Source organism: Amblyraja radiata, chromosome 14 (genome assembly GCF_010909765.2).
Source record: "Amblyraja radiata isolate CabotCenter1 chromosome 14, sAmbRad1.1.pri, whole genome shotgun sequence".
Lineage (NCBI taxonomy): Eukaryota > Metazoa > Chordata > Chondrichthyes > Rajiformes > Rajidae > Amblyraja > Amblyraja radiata.
In genome coordinates this window covers 34,186,882-34,199,252 of record NC_045969.1, presented here as the reverse complement: position 1 = coordinate 34,199,252, position 12,371 = coordinate 34,186,882, and the positions used below count along the sequence as shown (strand labels likewise).

Sequence of the window (12,371 nt, the reverse complement as noted above, 5' to 3'; positions counted from 1 at the left end):
TACCACCATCTTTCCCCCCCCCCCCAGTTCCTCCCATTCCTTTCAGCCAGAGCTGCCTGTGGCCACCTTGAACTAAGTCTCAGAAACAAGCACTGAGTGTTACATTCTCAATACAAAGAAAGTGCAATTTAAGGCATTTGGGAAAATCTGACAGTTTTTGCCTGTGGATAATTGGAGATGGATGGAGGAGGGGAAGATGGCAAATGACAAACAGTTGTTGATGCCTTGCCTGAAGTGCCAAAAGACATAAATAGTCATAAACGACCACAATCACATTTCACTTTTCAGGCAATTCGTACTTTCATCTGAGACTCTGAGGAAATTAGGTTACAACACCAGTAAAGCCATCAGGTACAGGGGATGGATGAGGGATTGGGAAGCATGCTGTTTTTCAGTGTGCCCTCCAGTTTTGGGTCAGAGGAACACAACCCGAAATGTCACCTACCCATGTCCTCCAGAGATGCTGCCTGACCCACCCAGCACTTTGTGTCTTTTTCTGTCCATCAGTATTACTTGTTAGCTGCTTACATTTACCAATAATCACCTTGGATAGCCAAAAATAAATGTTGAATACATACCCCTGAGAGAGTGAAACCTGAATATTGTAACAAGGTAAAAGAGGCGCATCAGAAAACTCGAATTCCAACACATCATCATTATACTCTTCCTCATCACCAGGGTTTGGTGGATTAGCCAAGACATTAAATCCAGACTCTTCCACTGGTTCTGAAATGGCAAAACATAATGGTTACTTGCAAAATAGAACAGAGTTTATTTTTGTGGCTATAAAATTCTAATGCATAACTATATTTTAGAATCTTCAAAATGTACAGCTTGATACCCCTTTCCCTCCTGAAAAAGGCAGAGCAAGGCTTTGGACACAATTGGTTTTTCACCCATTGGGAAGGGACAGAGTTCAATTAGCAACCACACAACTCACCCAATTGGGTGCATGAACTGCTAGGAATGTATAGTATTGAAAGACTGCAAAAGTTCATTAGTATGCAGATATATTTCTTGTCATATCAAGTTTTGCCTTTAAAAGTATCAAATGACATAAAACAAATATTCTTACAAAATATTTTTTTTCTATTCACAGGCCACTTTCAAACAATATCAACGTGCATGCAAGTGGATGCAAGTCTTGTTATTGAATTCCAAAAGGAACAAGGATGCACTAACGTTCAGTTCGATATCCAAAACCCAAGGGCCAGTTAACATTTAAAAGTTTTCTTTTATTGTTTCAGCCTAAGCTGCCAAGTAAAATGATAGACTGAGCCCTTTGAACTGGTCTGGTCCAGTGCGTGAAGGAATTTCAAGCACTGTTAGATATATGTTCTGGGAGTTCGATCCAGTGACAATCAAGCAGCTATATTTTGACGTTATGATGCTCAGACCTTGAGGTGACCCATGTACCTGGTGTACAAATTCTTTCAGGTGCTGGAGACTTTGAGATTGGTAGATGCTTTCATCAAAGCTGTGAATTACTGTAGTGCACCGAATAGAAGGTAACTTTGACAATAGTTTACATTCTGAGGGAGCAGATCCAATACTCAAGCTATGGCACATGGTAGAATTTCCTACAATATCCCGTGTCCTCCAATTATGGAGAAATTGAGTTGAAGGTTGGTATTGGAGACAATCACCATGCAGATGAAGGGGGGGGAGTGAGGGATAAGGCACATGAAGCCAGGAGTGAAGTGAGTTAGGAGGGGATCTGATCCATGGAAAGATGTACTACTGTAGGGAACAGAAAACTGGAGGACAATAGCTATCCAGACTTTCTGGCAACAGCCCAGGTATGATGATCTCTTCAAATAATGCCGAAGCCGGCCAATAGCCAGTACCTAGAGCTTTTGCTGTCCCACCTCACTAGTAACTTTATCTTTCAAGGAGTAATTGGTCTTTTTTTTTTTTCTAACAACATTTATTAAACTTGCATTTACCAACATTGGTTCATTTGGCAATTATACAAACATTTAGCAGGTTTATTAAGGCCACCTTGTATTGTTGCAATGATGACAGAGCACAGGTGGATCCCACTCCAACTCACTTCCACCACCATAACTGCTAAATAAAATGTGAAACCCTATCACCTCACCCTGTACAATGGACACACCGTGCCCTGAATGGGTGCACCCAATATAGCAATGAAGGACAACCTAATGCATATACTCCAGTGACCAAAGCAATCTCCACCTCTACATCGTGCTCCCCCTCACACTTCCCTCCTGTCTCCATCCCTCCCTTAATCTTAACCATCCCTCTTCTCCCTTTACTTCCTCAGTTCGTGTTTCTTCCCTTCAACTCCCCTCTTCACCTGTCCCTTCAATTGCTGTCCTTTCTTCATCCATTTCAACTACCCCCTCCCAACTTTCCTAGACAATATGTAGAAAAAAACAGCTAATCTTGAAGGGAATTCATTTGTTGCATTGATATAGTACTTTTGTATATATTTAATTATTACTTTTCTGCTGAAATTGCAGTATCTTTGTGTATCACTCACCACACACGGAGCTGCCATAGAAATCCCAGTACAAACCAGGGTCATCATTGATTCGACCTTGCAAGTCGGCAAAATACTCTGGGGGTGAGGTAAAAACACACATATTGGTCAAAGCACTGAAGGCCAAATGACTACACATTGTAGTTGTGACATACAACATAAAAACATTAACAGAAAACAGCAGCAAAACATATATCCCAACTCAAGTTAGAATTAAAATGGCTGATTTAACAATGATGAAGCCAAACATGTAAATATAAAGTAACAATGTGTTTGACCAGATGCAGAATATCATTTACATATGAAATTCCAGTATCTGAAGAAAAGCATTCTTGATCCACTTCACCCTACAACATTACTTCCCTTTATTTTTAAACCTGGCTTTTCTTCTCTCATAGAAACATAGAAAATAGGTGCAGGAGTAGGCCATTTGGCCCTTCGAGCCTGCACCGCCATTCAATATGATCATGGCTGATCATCCAACTCAGTATCCTGTACCTGCCTTTCACTCCATACCCCCTGATCCCTTTAGCCACGAGGGCCACATCTAACTCCCTCTTAAATATAACCAATGAACTGGCCTCAACTACCTTCTGCGGCAGAGAATTCCAGAGATTCACCACTCTCTGTGTGAAAAAAGTTTTCCTCATCTCGGTCCTAAAAGATTTCCCCCTTATCCTTAAACTGTGACCCCTTGTTCTGGACTTCCCCAACATCGGGAACAATCTTCCTGCATCTAGCCTGTCCAACCCCTTAAGAATTTTGTAAGTTTCTATAAGATCCCCCCTCAATCTTCTAAATTCTAGCGAGTACAAACTGAGTCTATCCAGTCTTTCTTCATATGAAAGTCCTGACATCCCAGGAATCAGTCTGGTGAACCTTCTCTGTACTCCCTCTATGGCAAGAATGTCTTTCCTCAGATTAGGAGACCAAAACTGTACGCAATACTCCAGGTGTGGTCTCACCAAGACCCTGTACAACTGCAGTAGAACCTCCCTGCTCCTATACTCAAATCCTAGGAGATTGCAGGCTTTGGCGAGGGGATGTAATGCACGACCTATCATGATGTTGCGTGGCAGACTACACCAAATGGACAATGCCTGTCTGACATTTATGTGTGTTCACATGTAAAATATAATTACATAGCTATACAAAACACTAGGCATCATTTTTATGACATTTCAAGGCTGCATGTTTATTTGTTGGGTTCTCGGCCGTCAATGACACAGATTTGCCTTTTGTGAAGTGGGGAAGGAGTATCGAGAACAATGAAGCATCATTGAGATTTAACTGCTAGTTCAGCGGTGCATTTGAAAAAAGGTATCAATGTATTTTTTGATGAAAGAGCAAAGTCCATTCAAAGCAACTCAACAACTGTTAATTCAGTGTCCCCATTGTTCATGTCTTTTATTTAGATAATTAGGGAAAATATTCTGCATTTATAGAAAGAAACAAACAATTAAACAAACTGAATGTTTTATATTAACAGTAAATTATTTATTTTAAGCAGAGGGAGTATATATGTATGTTTATACAATATATCTAAATGCTAACCGAGTAACTATATGAGCCAGCTTAAAGTTATCTGACTGGATTTGCATAGACTCCAGAAACACCTGCAATTACAAATTTCAGGTAAATTGAGATTCAATGCAAGAGTGCCAGGTATTTATATTATTTTGTGCTACCACTCCCTTATGGAGTCAAGCAATAGTACCCAAATAGGTTAGAAGTTTCTTTGGGCAAATAGAAAGTCTTTGAGGATACCATAAATCAGTGCCTGTTTTTTCAGCCAGATAGCTGTGTTAGTGTTCATTTAAATAACAGCTAAGTTAAGTACTTCCTAAAGGCAACTGGGTCCTATCCCATTGCAGAGATACATCTGATGAAATATTTTGTCTTAGTCCAATTTAGTTCAATTCCCCTGTGACATATAGAGGGTAATACTCTTCCCAGATAGAAAGGAAATTAAGTTGCATTGGTCTAAGTGACCGTGACCAAATTATTACAGATCATTTGAAGTCAACCATCCTCCATCTCAAACTACAAACATACAAAATTGAAGAGTAAAGCACCAGAACAGGCCCTTTAGGCCAGAATATCTGTGCCGAACATATGCCAATATGTTATCTACCTGCATATGATCGATATCACTCCATCACTCCATATTTGTATGCCTTTCCAAAAGTCTCTCAAATGCTAATCTCTGCAACAGGATCTGCAGCAATTGCCCTATATTTATTAGGAGAGTTTGCAGTGGTCTCTATCATCACTTCTGTTTCTTTCATTCATTTCACAGAATCACTTTTCTGAGTAGATCAAATTTGTTTTCTGCAGAATTAACTGATTGCTGTGGACTTGGATATGCATTTGACCTCATCTTTAACTCAATGACTGTGCTGAGAGCAGACTTATTATCATGCATTATACATTACATCCAATGCACTTTGCTTAAGAAAAAAAGATCCTGCTTTGTAAGTTGGCATTGTCACTGTGTACAACATCATGTGATGAAAGCACGTACATCTATGCCCAACCTGGACCATTCCCATTCATTGTTTTAGTTTCAGAGATACAGAATGGCAACAGGCCCTTCGGCCCATCTGTACACTAGTTCTACCCTGCTCATTAGGGACAATTTACAGAAGACAATTAATCTACAAAGCCGCACATCTTTCGAATGTGGGAAGAAAACGGAACACTCAGAAAAAACTCACATAGTCACAGGGAGAATGTACAAACTCTGTACAGACAGCACCCATAGTCAAAATCAAACCCAGGTCCCTGGGGCTATAAGACAGTTACTCTATCGCTGAGCCCATGTCTGAAGCCTTGCCCAAGTTTTGATCAAGTGGGTATTGAATGTAATATTAAATGAACCTGGACTGTTCCTTAATGCTGAGCTTGCATTTGAGTGATAGGGAACATGTTCTAAGCACACCACCGGTACCAGCCATTGAATGATATTTGAGATCAATGACTTACAGACAAACCTTGCAAACACAGAGTGTGGGGGGGGAACGGACACACACACACACACACGTTAAAACTTTTTGTCAACTGACCAGACAGGTGCTCTTTAAAAACCCTCCAAAACATTAAGAACATATTACAGTAATGCACAGGGACAGGCCCTTCGGCCCACAATGTCTGTCTTGAACAGGATGCTAAATAAAACTCATCTCCATAGCCATGTGGACCCATTTTCCACATATCCATGTGCCTATCTAAAAGCCCCTTAAATGCCACTATCATAGCTCTTTCCATGACCACCCCTGGCAGCACATTCTCTGTGTTAGCTCAAAGTATATACACAAGGCATGAAGGACGTTTAAAAACAATCTATTGAGCCAATGGAATATTACAGTTTTAAATATTGAAGATAAACACAAAGTTCTTCAGTAACTCAGTGGGTTAGGCAACATCTCTGGAGAAAAAGGATGGGCACATCTACACACAGTTTTAAATATGCTGGGTTCAGGTTATCTGAATCCATCCACAGAAAGATATTTTGTCCATATTAAGATGATGTACTCTTGCTACAGTCAACCATTCTAGATTTCATGCTTGTCAGCTATTCTTACAATGTCATGTTTTTCATAGGAGAGAATATCCCATTAAAATATAACCTGTGGTAATTACTTGAATTAAATAGTTTTTAGTCTTCCACTGTTGCGCTGCCAGGTTTACAGCAGAGGGAATTTTACAAAGCACAAGTTGAACTGGAAGATGAACATACCTGACAGAAACATTTCCATCACTTCACTATGTGCCATTTTGAGAATAGTTCGACCAGAGTACGTGGCCAGAGTTGGATCTGCGCTGTATGAAAGCAAGAGTCGGACCACTTCCAAGTGATCGTTTTCAACTGCATCATGGATTGGCCTGCAGAAAAAAAAGCTATTTAATTTGATGTTCGACTAGCATGCTTCCTTCCTCTCACTTCTGCTGTAACTTATGATGGGTTAATGACATATGGGGATTAATGCCCAAATTGAACTTTACCAGGGAACCATTATATATATTAAACCAAACCATTATATATACACAATGTATATATACAATATATATATATATATATATATATATATATATATATATATATATACCGATGGTAAATCACCGAACACTGGTCATTCATGATAACCTTGTAACAGTAACCAATTTGTCCATAATTAGGTATATTCCAACAGAGACCAATAAACACCAGTTTGGCATTAAGCTTGAATTAGTAATTTTACTTCCTTTGAGAAGGATACAGGATTGCTATTTGTTGGGGATGCTTTGATGGTTCTCTGCAGCCTAAATTAATCACGCAGCTGCATATGCAGGGGTAAACTCAGTAATATTTTATTTAGGGAGTATTTGTTTAAGAATCAGATATATAGCTGTTCAGTAGAAAGACAGAAGTACTGGATATCGAAGGGTCAATTGAGCAACATTACTAATGGCAAATATAGTTCCCTATCACTGTGCTCACAGAGATGATGTAACATGTCCTATCTGAATACCTCTTGGCTACATTGGGCAATGTATTTGACATTGTTTAAAATAAAATACTCGTGTATAGTACCTTGCTTTATATCCAGACATCACATAGAAACATAGAAAATCGGTGCAGAAGTAGGCCATTCGGCCCTTCGAGCCTGCACCGCCATTCAATATGATCATGGCTGATCATCCAACTCAGTATCCTGTACCTGCCTTCTCTCCATACCCCCTGATCCCTTTAGCCACAAGGGCCACATCTAACTCCCTCTTAAATATAGCCAATGAACTGGCCTCAACTACCTTCTGTGGCAGAGAGTTCCAGAGATTCACCACTCTCTGTGTGAAAAATGTTTTTCTCATCTCGGTCCTAAAGGATTTCCCCTTTATCCTTAAACTGTGACCCCTTTTTCCTGTACTTCCCCAACATCGGGAACAATCTTCCTGCATCTAGCCTGTCCAACCCCTTAAGAATTTTGTAAGTTTCTATAAGACCCCCCTTCAATCTTCTAAATTCTAGCGAGTGCAAGCCGAGTCTATCCAGCCTTTCTTCATATGAAAGTCCTGACATCCCAGGAATCAGTCTGGTGAACCTTCTCTGTACTCCCTCTAAGGCAAGAATGTCTTTCCTCAGATTTGGAAACCAAAACTGTACACAATACTCCAGGTGTGGTCTCACCAATACCCTGTACAACTGCAGTAGAACCTCCCTGCTCCTATACTCAAATCACAAAGCATATTACAACTAATGAAGATTAGTCACTCAGTAAACCTGAACAAACATGGATGACAATGTCCGGACATTCTATTTTATTTTTGGTAACCTTAATTGCACTGTAAATATTGATTCGGACACTGGAAATAACTCCCCTGCTCTTCAAATTGGTGCTTGGACAGTTAGAATTCATCTGGGATAACAAACAGGTTTGGTCTATTGACTAAAAGACAAAGTGCTAGAGAAACAAAATGAACAGACAAACTGTTGTTTGGCCATTTCCATCCGCAGATGCTGCCTAACCACTCAGTTCCTCCAAAACTCAAGATTCCAGCATCTGTAATTCCTTGTGCTTCCTGGTTTGGTTTAATATTTTACCGAAAAGATGGCACTAAGCACAAGGAAACATTCTCACTTCACCACACTATAATAAGTCTAAATCTCAGGAGCAGGACTCGTACCCACAACCATCGCACTCAGTCGCTCTTTGTCACAACTATCACACATGAGGCTGAACCTTGGTGCTGCAATGAGAAAATGCTCCATTCCTTGTTTAATTCTACTTTGCCCAGCTAAACAAAAATAACAAAGTAATTTATATGCAAAAAAATTACATTTGTACAGGTACATGTGAGAGGGATTTGGTCCAAATGCTAGCAGGTGGGAATAATGTAGATGGGATATCTTGGTCAGTACGGGCAAGATGGGCTGAAGGGCCTGTTGCCTGTTGGGAGAGGGGAGAAGAGGGAGTAGCCAGGAATGACTCCAATAACCAGAGAAAATGTATACCTTGTTCCATCCTGGGCACTGCAGTTGACATCAGCTCCATGTTCCAGAAGGTGACATGCAATGCTGAGCCATCCTCTGGCACAGGCTTCATGTAGAGCACAATAACCTGCATTATCGTGATGATTTACATCACAAACCTTGTTTTCCAAACAGTACAACACGACCTCCTGGCGAAGAAAAACACAATGAATTAACTTGCATTATGAAACAAAGGTTAGATTTCTGCTGCAAATGTACCTGCCAAAATGCCCCAATCTTTCAATTCACTAGCCTGCATTTCCCTCCCTTAACCTCAATGTTTTTCTACCTGCTTTCAAATATTCCTCTTAAAGCAAGCTGTCATCTGAACTTGTATCACCATTGGTGGCCTTGAGTCTTGTTCAATAGCCTTCGCTGTGGAAGACCGTGGGAGTTTTTGTTCCATTAAAGTCTTTTACATACACATTTGTGTTGTTATTGAGCTTCCAAATATTTCAAAGGTTATTATCTTAAGCTAAAAAGTTGTAGCATTGAAAAAACTATTTTGCTGTAGGATAATCAATCCAAGCCTTGTATGTTGAATTGGCAAATATTTTCTAAATTCGTTAAAGTTGTTTGAATAATGTGAAATTTCCAACATAATAAGATATAATAGTGGTTTATGAAGGCATTTAGATGGGCACATGAATATGCATTGAATGGAGGAGCATGGATCATGTGCAGGCAGATGGAATTCATTTAGCTTGGCATCATGGCTGCAAACCCTGTACCTGTACTGTTCCATGTTAATTAGTAAGGGTGTCAAAGGTTATGGGGAGAAGGTAGGAGAATGGGGTTGAGAGGGAAAGATAGTTCAGCCATGATTGAAGGCGGAGTAGACTCGATGGGCTGAATGGCCTAATTCTGTTTTTATTACTTCTGAATTTATGTTCTAATCCATTTGTGGGCCTGAAATACCTTAGGCATGATGGTAATGATGATGATACAGTGTTGGTAAATTACATAAATACGATGGTAGAATAAGGGAATTTCAGTAAATATAAGTGAGCAATGGGAAGATATTGAAAAAGGGAAAGAACAAAGGATGACAGATTTGGAAAGGTTGGTTCAAATATCTTGGATGTCATGTTGTGGGTGTCCAGATTCTCAACCTGCCCTGCCAACCATCTGGAGCATATACCTATGTATCTCTGTTATTGTAGTACGCATTTTAGAAATGTATCCTCTAGATTGCATTGCCTTTATTCTTCCTAAATGTAAAACCATTTTCTAGGCATTACATTTCATCTGTCACCTATGTGTGAATTTGGAAATTGCGGCCAAGTGGGACAGACCCTTTAATAGGAACCTGAGGGGCAACGTGTCTCACTCAGAGCGTGGTGGGTATGTGAAATGAGCTGCCAAAGGAGGTAGCTGAGGCAGGTACTATAAGATTTAAAAGGCACGTGGACAGATTCATAGATATTAAAGATTTAGAGGGATACGGACCAAATGCAGGCAAATTTAACTAGCTTAGATGGGCATCTTGGTCAGCATGGATGAGTAGGGGTCGCGGGGCCTGTTTCTGTGCTGTATGACTGACGCTTGCCTTGGAGATTGCAGAGCTAAATGCCAACTGGTATCAGAGCTGAACTACGAGAAGAGATTGAGTAACACTGGAGTTTAAAACGATCAACAGGTGATGTCATGGATTGTCAGGTTGCACGCTTTTCCCTTCAGCTGAGGAATCTGGAACCAGACAGCAATCTCAGAGTCTTGTGTAGGTCATTTAGGACTTGGACAAACAGAATTTTTTTTCTCATGATGGCTATGGATCTTTGGAATTCTCCACCCAAAACAGTGTGTACTCAACTGTTGAGTACATTTGGCAGCAAGAGAAGTATTGAAATCAGCAAGGAAACAAGATTAACCGTGATCTTTTTAACAGGCAGAACAAGCTCACAGTACTATTCAATTTATCCCTGTGGCCATTTCTTATTTTTTTATGGTGTACTCTTAGAAATTGCAGTATACATTTTTTGTTGTGTTTAAATATTGCATGTGCCAAAATTATTGTGGCTTTTAAAAATAGGATACAGTTTTAAGAAATTTTAAAATGATTTCTGTTTAAACAAATATCTACCTCATAGCCTAGACGTGCTGCTCTTTGCAATAAGGTTTCACCGGCATTTTTATTGACAATGAGTCTGCGTGCCTCCGGTGGCATGGGGCGATTTATTGATGTCTCCTGTGGACTGATGAGTGCTTGTGCATTCAGAGGCCGGGAGGACTGCAGTATTAATGGAATCGGCAATAAACGATCAGAGGACTTCTGCTCGCATGTTTTCTTTGGTGTGGCATCTGTGTCCATAGTTAGTGCTGGGCGTTTTCTGGAATTCCTGATCACACTGACCTGTAGTAAATTAACAACGGGAAGATTGTTACTAGGATGGAATTTGCAAAAATAATTACTTTGTGGACATTTGATCTAAATTCTCTGCTTAATTAGGAATAAAGACAGGTCAGGTGAAGAGCAACAAAGCAAATTCTAACATTTACATAGTGCCTTGTTTTTCTGAAACATCTCAAAATTGCTTTCAATGCAACAGATTATCATGATGTGAAATCAAGGTCATTGTTTAGACAAGACGAACAAAATTCTGCACATTCTTGGAACGGCACACAACTTACCCCAGAAGTGAAACATGCCAGACATATTCAAAAAATATAATCTACACAACCAGTTGAAACTTGGCATATGATCAATTCTTAAAATGGTGACTTGCTGGTTCTGGGCTGTCAACACATGGATTGTGGGTTCAAATCTTCCCTGTGACAATTTCTGGTGCAATGGCTTTCAATTAATCTGAAAATGTGTAGACTAGCACCAGAAAACAAACCACTGAAGTTCCAGACTGTTATTAAAACTCAGCTGGTGCTCTGATGAGGAAAGGAGTCTGCAATCCCTTTTCAGCATGGTGGCACATCCCTTTAGCACCTTTGGTTCACATCACATTGAGACTGCCTTTTTCAGTGCAGTCCGTTTTCCAAGATGAAATTAAAAATGAGATACACAAATGCTTAGATTGGCAGCAGTGTTCTCATATGGCTGAACAATTGCCAATGCCTATTTATTTTAAATAGGTTAAAAAAATGTAATATTTTATATTAAAAATAGCAGGATTTCTAGTCTCCTTTAGGTACAGATATATAAACTTGATAATCAGAAATAATGCATGTTGAACCAGGTGAACTTATAACAGTAGAAACAAAAGCTTAGCAGTGTTAAGGAGAAGAATGTAGTTAAAATGCAGCAGTGTAAATTTGAAGAAACAAGGAACTGCAGATAGTGGTTTACAAAAGATACAAAGTGCTAAAGCATTCAGCAGGTCAGGCAGCATTTCTGGAGAACATGGATAGGTGACGTTTCAGGTAGGAAACACATATGCAATTCAATGTAGGGCTTAGTAACTGTTTGGCAGTAGCCAATAATAAGTTGAAATGGAGAATACAGAAAGTATCAAGATATTATAAGAATGATGAAGGAAAATGTTGCAGAATATGATAGGGGGCAGATAGAAATAAGGAGGGAAAGAGACCCAATGTAATCAAGGTCCAAGGTGGTCTACAGGTGGGATTTAGTGCAGAATAGAATGTGGGCATCTTTAGGTTTGGATAAACCAGTTTATATAGAGTAGATGACTGGAGGCAAATGAAAAGAGAAACTGAATGGTCAAGACTGGAAGTGATCAGATGACTAGGAGTAGTTTATCAGCTAATGGATCACAGAAACAGTGCGAAAAGGTTATATGATGCTTAAAATCTCGCTTAGTTTAATTATGAAAGTCATAACAAAAAGAAACTTGCAATTTTGAGTGTCTGCAGGCTTTTTCAAAGAAGAAACCAATTTGTTGG

General features: G+C 39.6%; 1 protein-coding gene across 9 annotated transcripts in view; it reads right to left on the bottom strand.

Annotated features, from left to right (window-relative positions):
- bcor (BCL6 corepressor) overlaps positions 1–12,371 on the bottom strand; it is a 262,619-nt gene that overhangs the window by 1,624 nt on the left and 248,624 nt on the right. For all 9 annotated transcript variants that reach the window (XM_033033089.1, XM_033033090.1, XM_033033093.1 and 6 more), the window contains 5 exons: positions 10,600–10,869; positions 8,499–8,665; positions 6,246–6,391; positions 2,507–2,584; positions 579–726 (listed from right to left, as the gene is read on the bottom strand). In XM_033033089.1, coding sequence (XP_032888980.1) covers positions 579–726; positions 2,507–2,584; positions 6,246–6,391; positions 8,499–8,665; positions 10,600–10,869 — 809 coding nt within the window. The remainder of the gene's footprint in view (positions 1–578; positions 727–2,506; positions 2,585–6,245; positions 6,392–8,498; positions 8,666–10,599; positions 10,870–12,371) is intronic.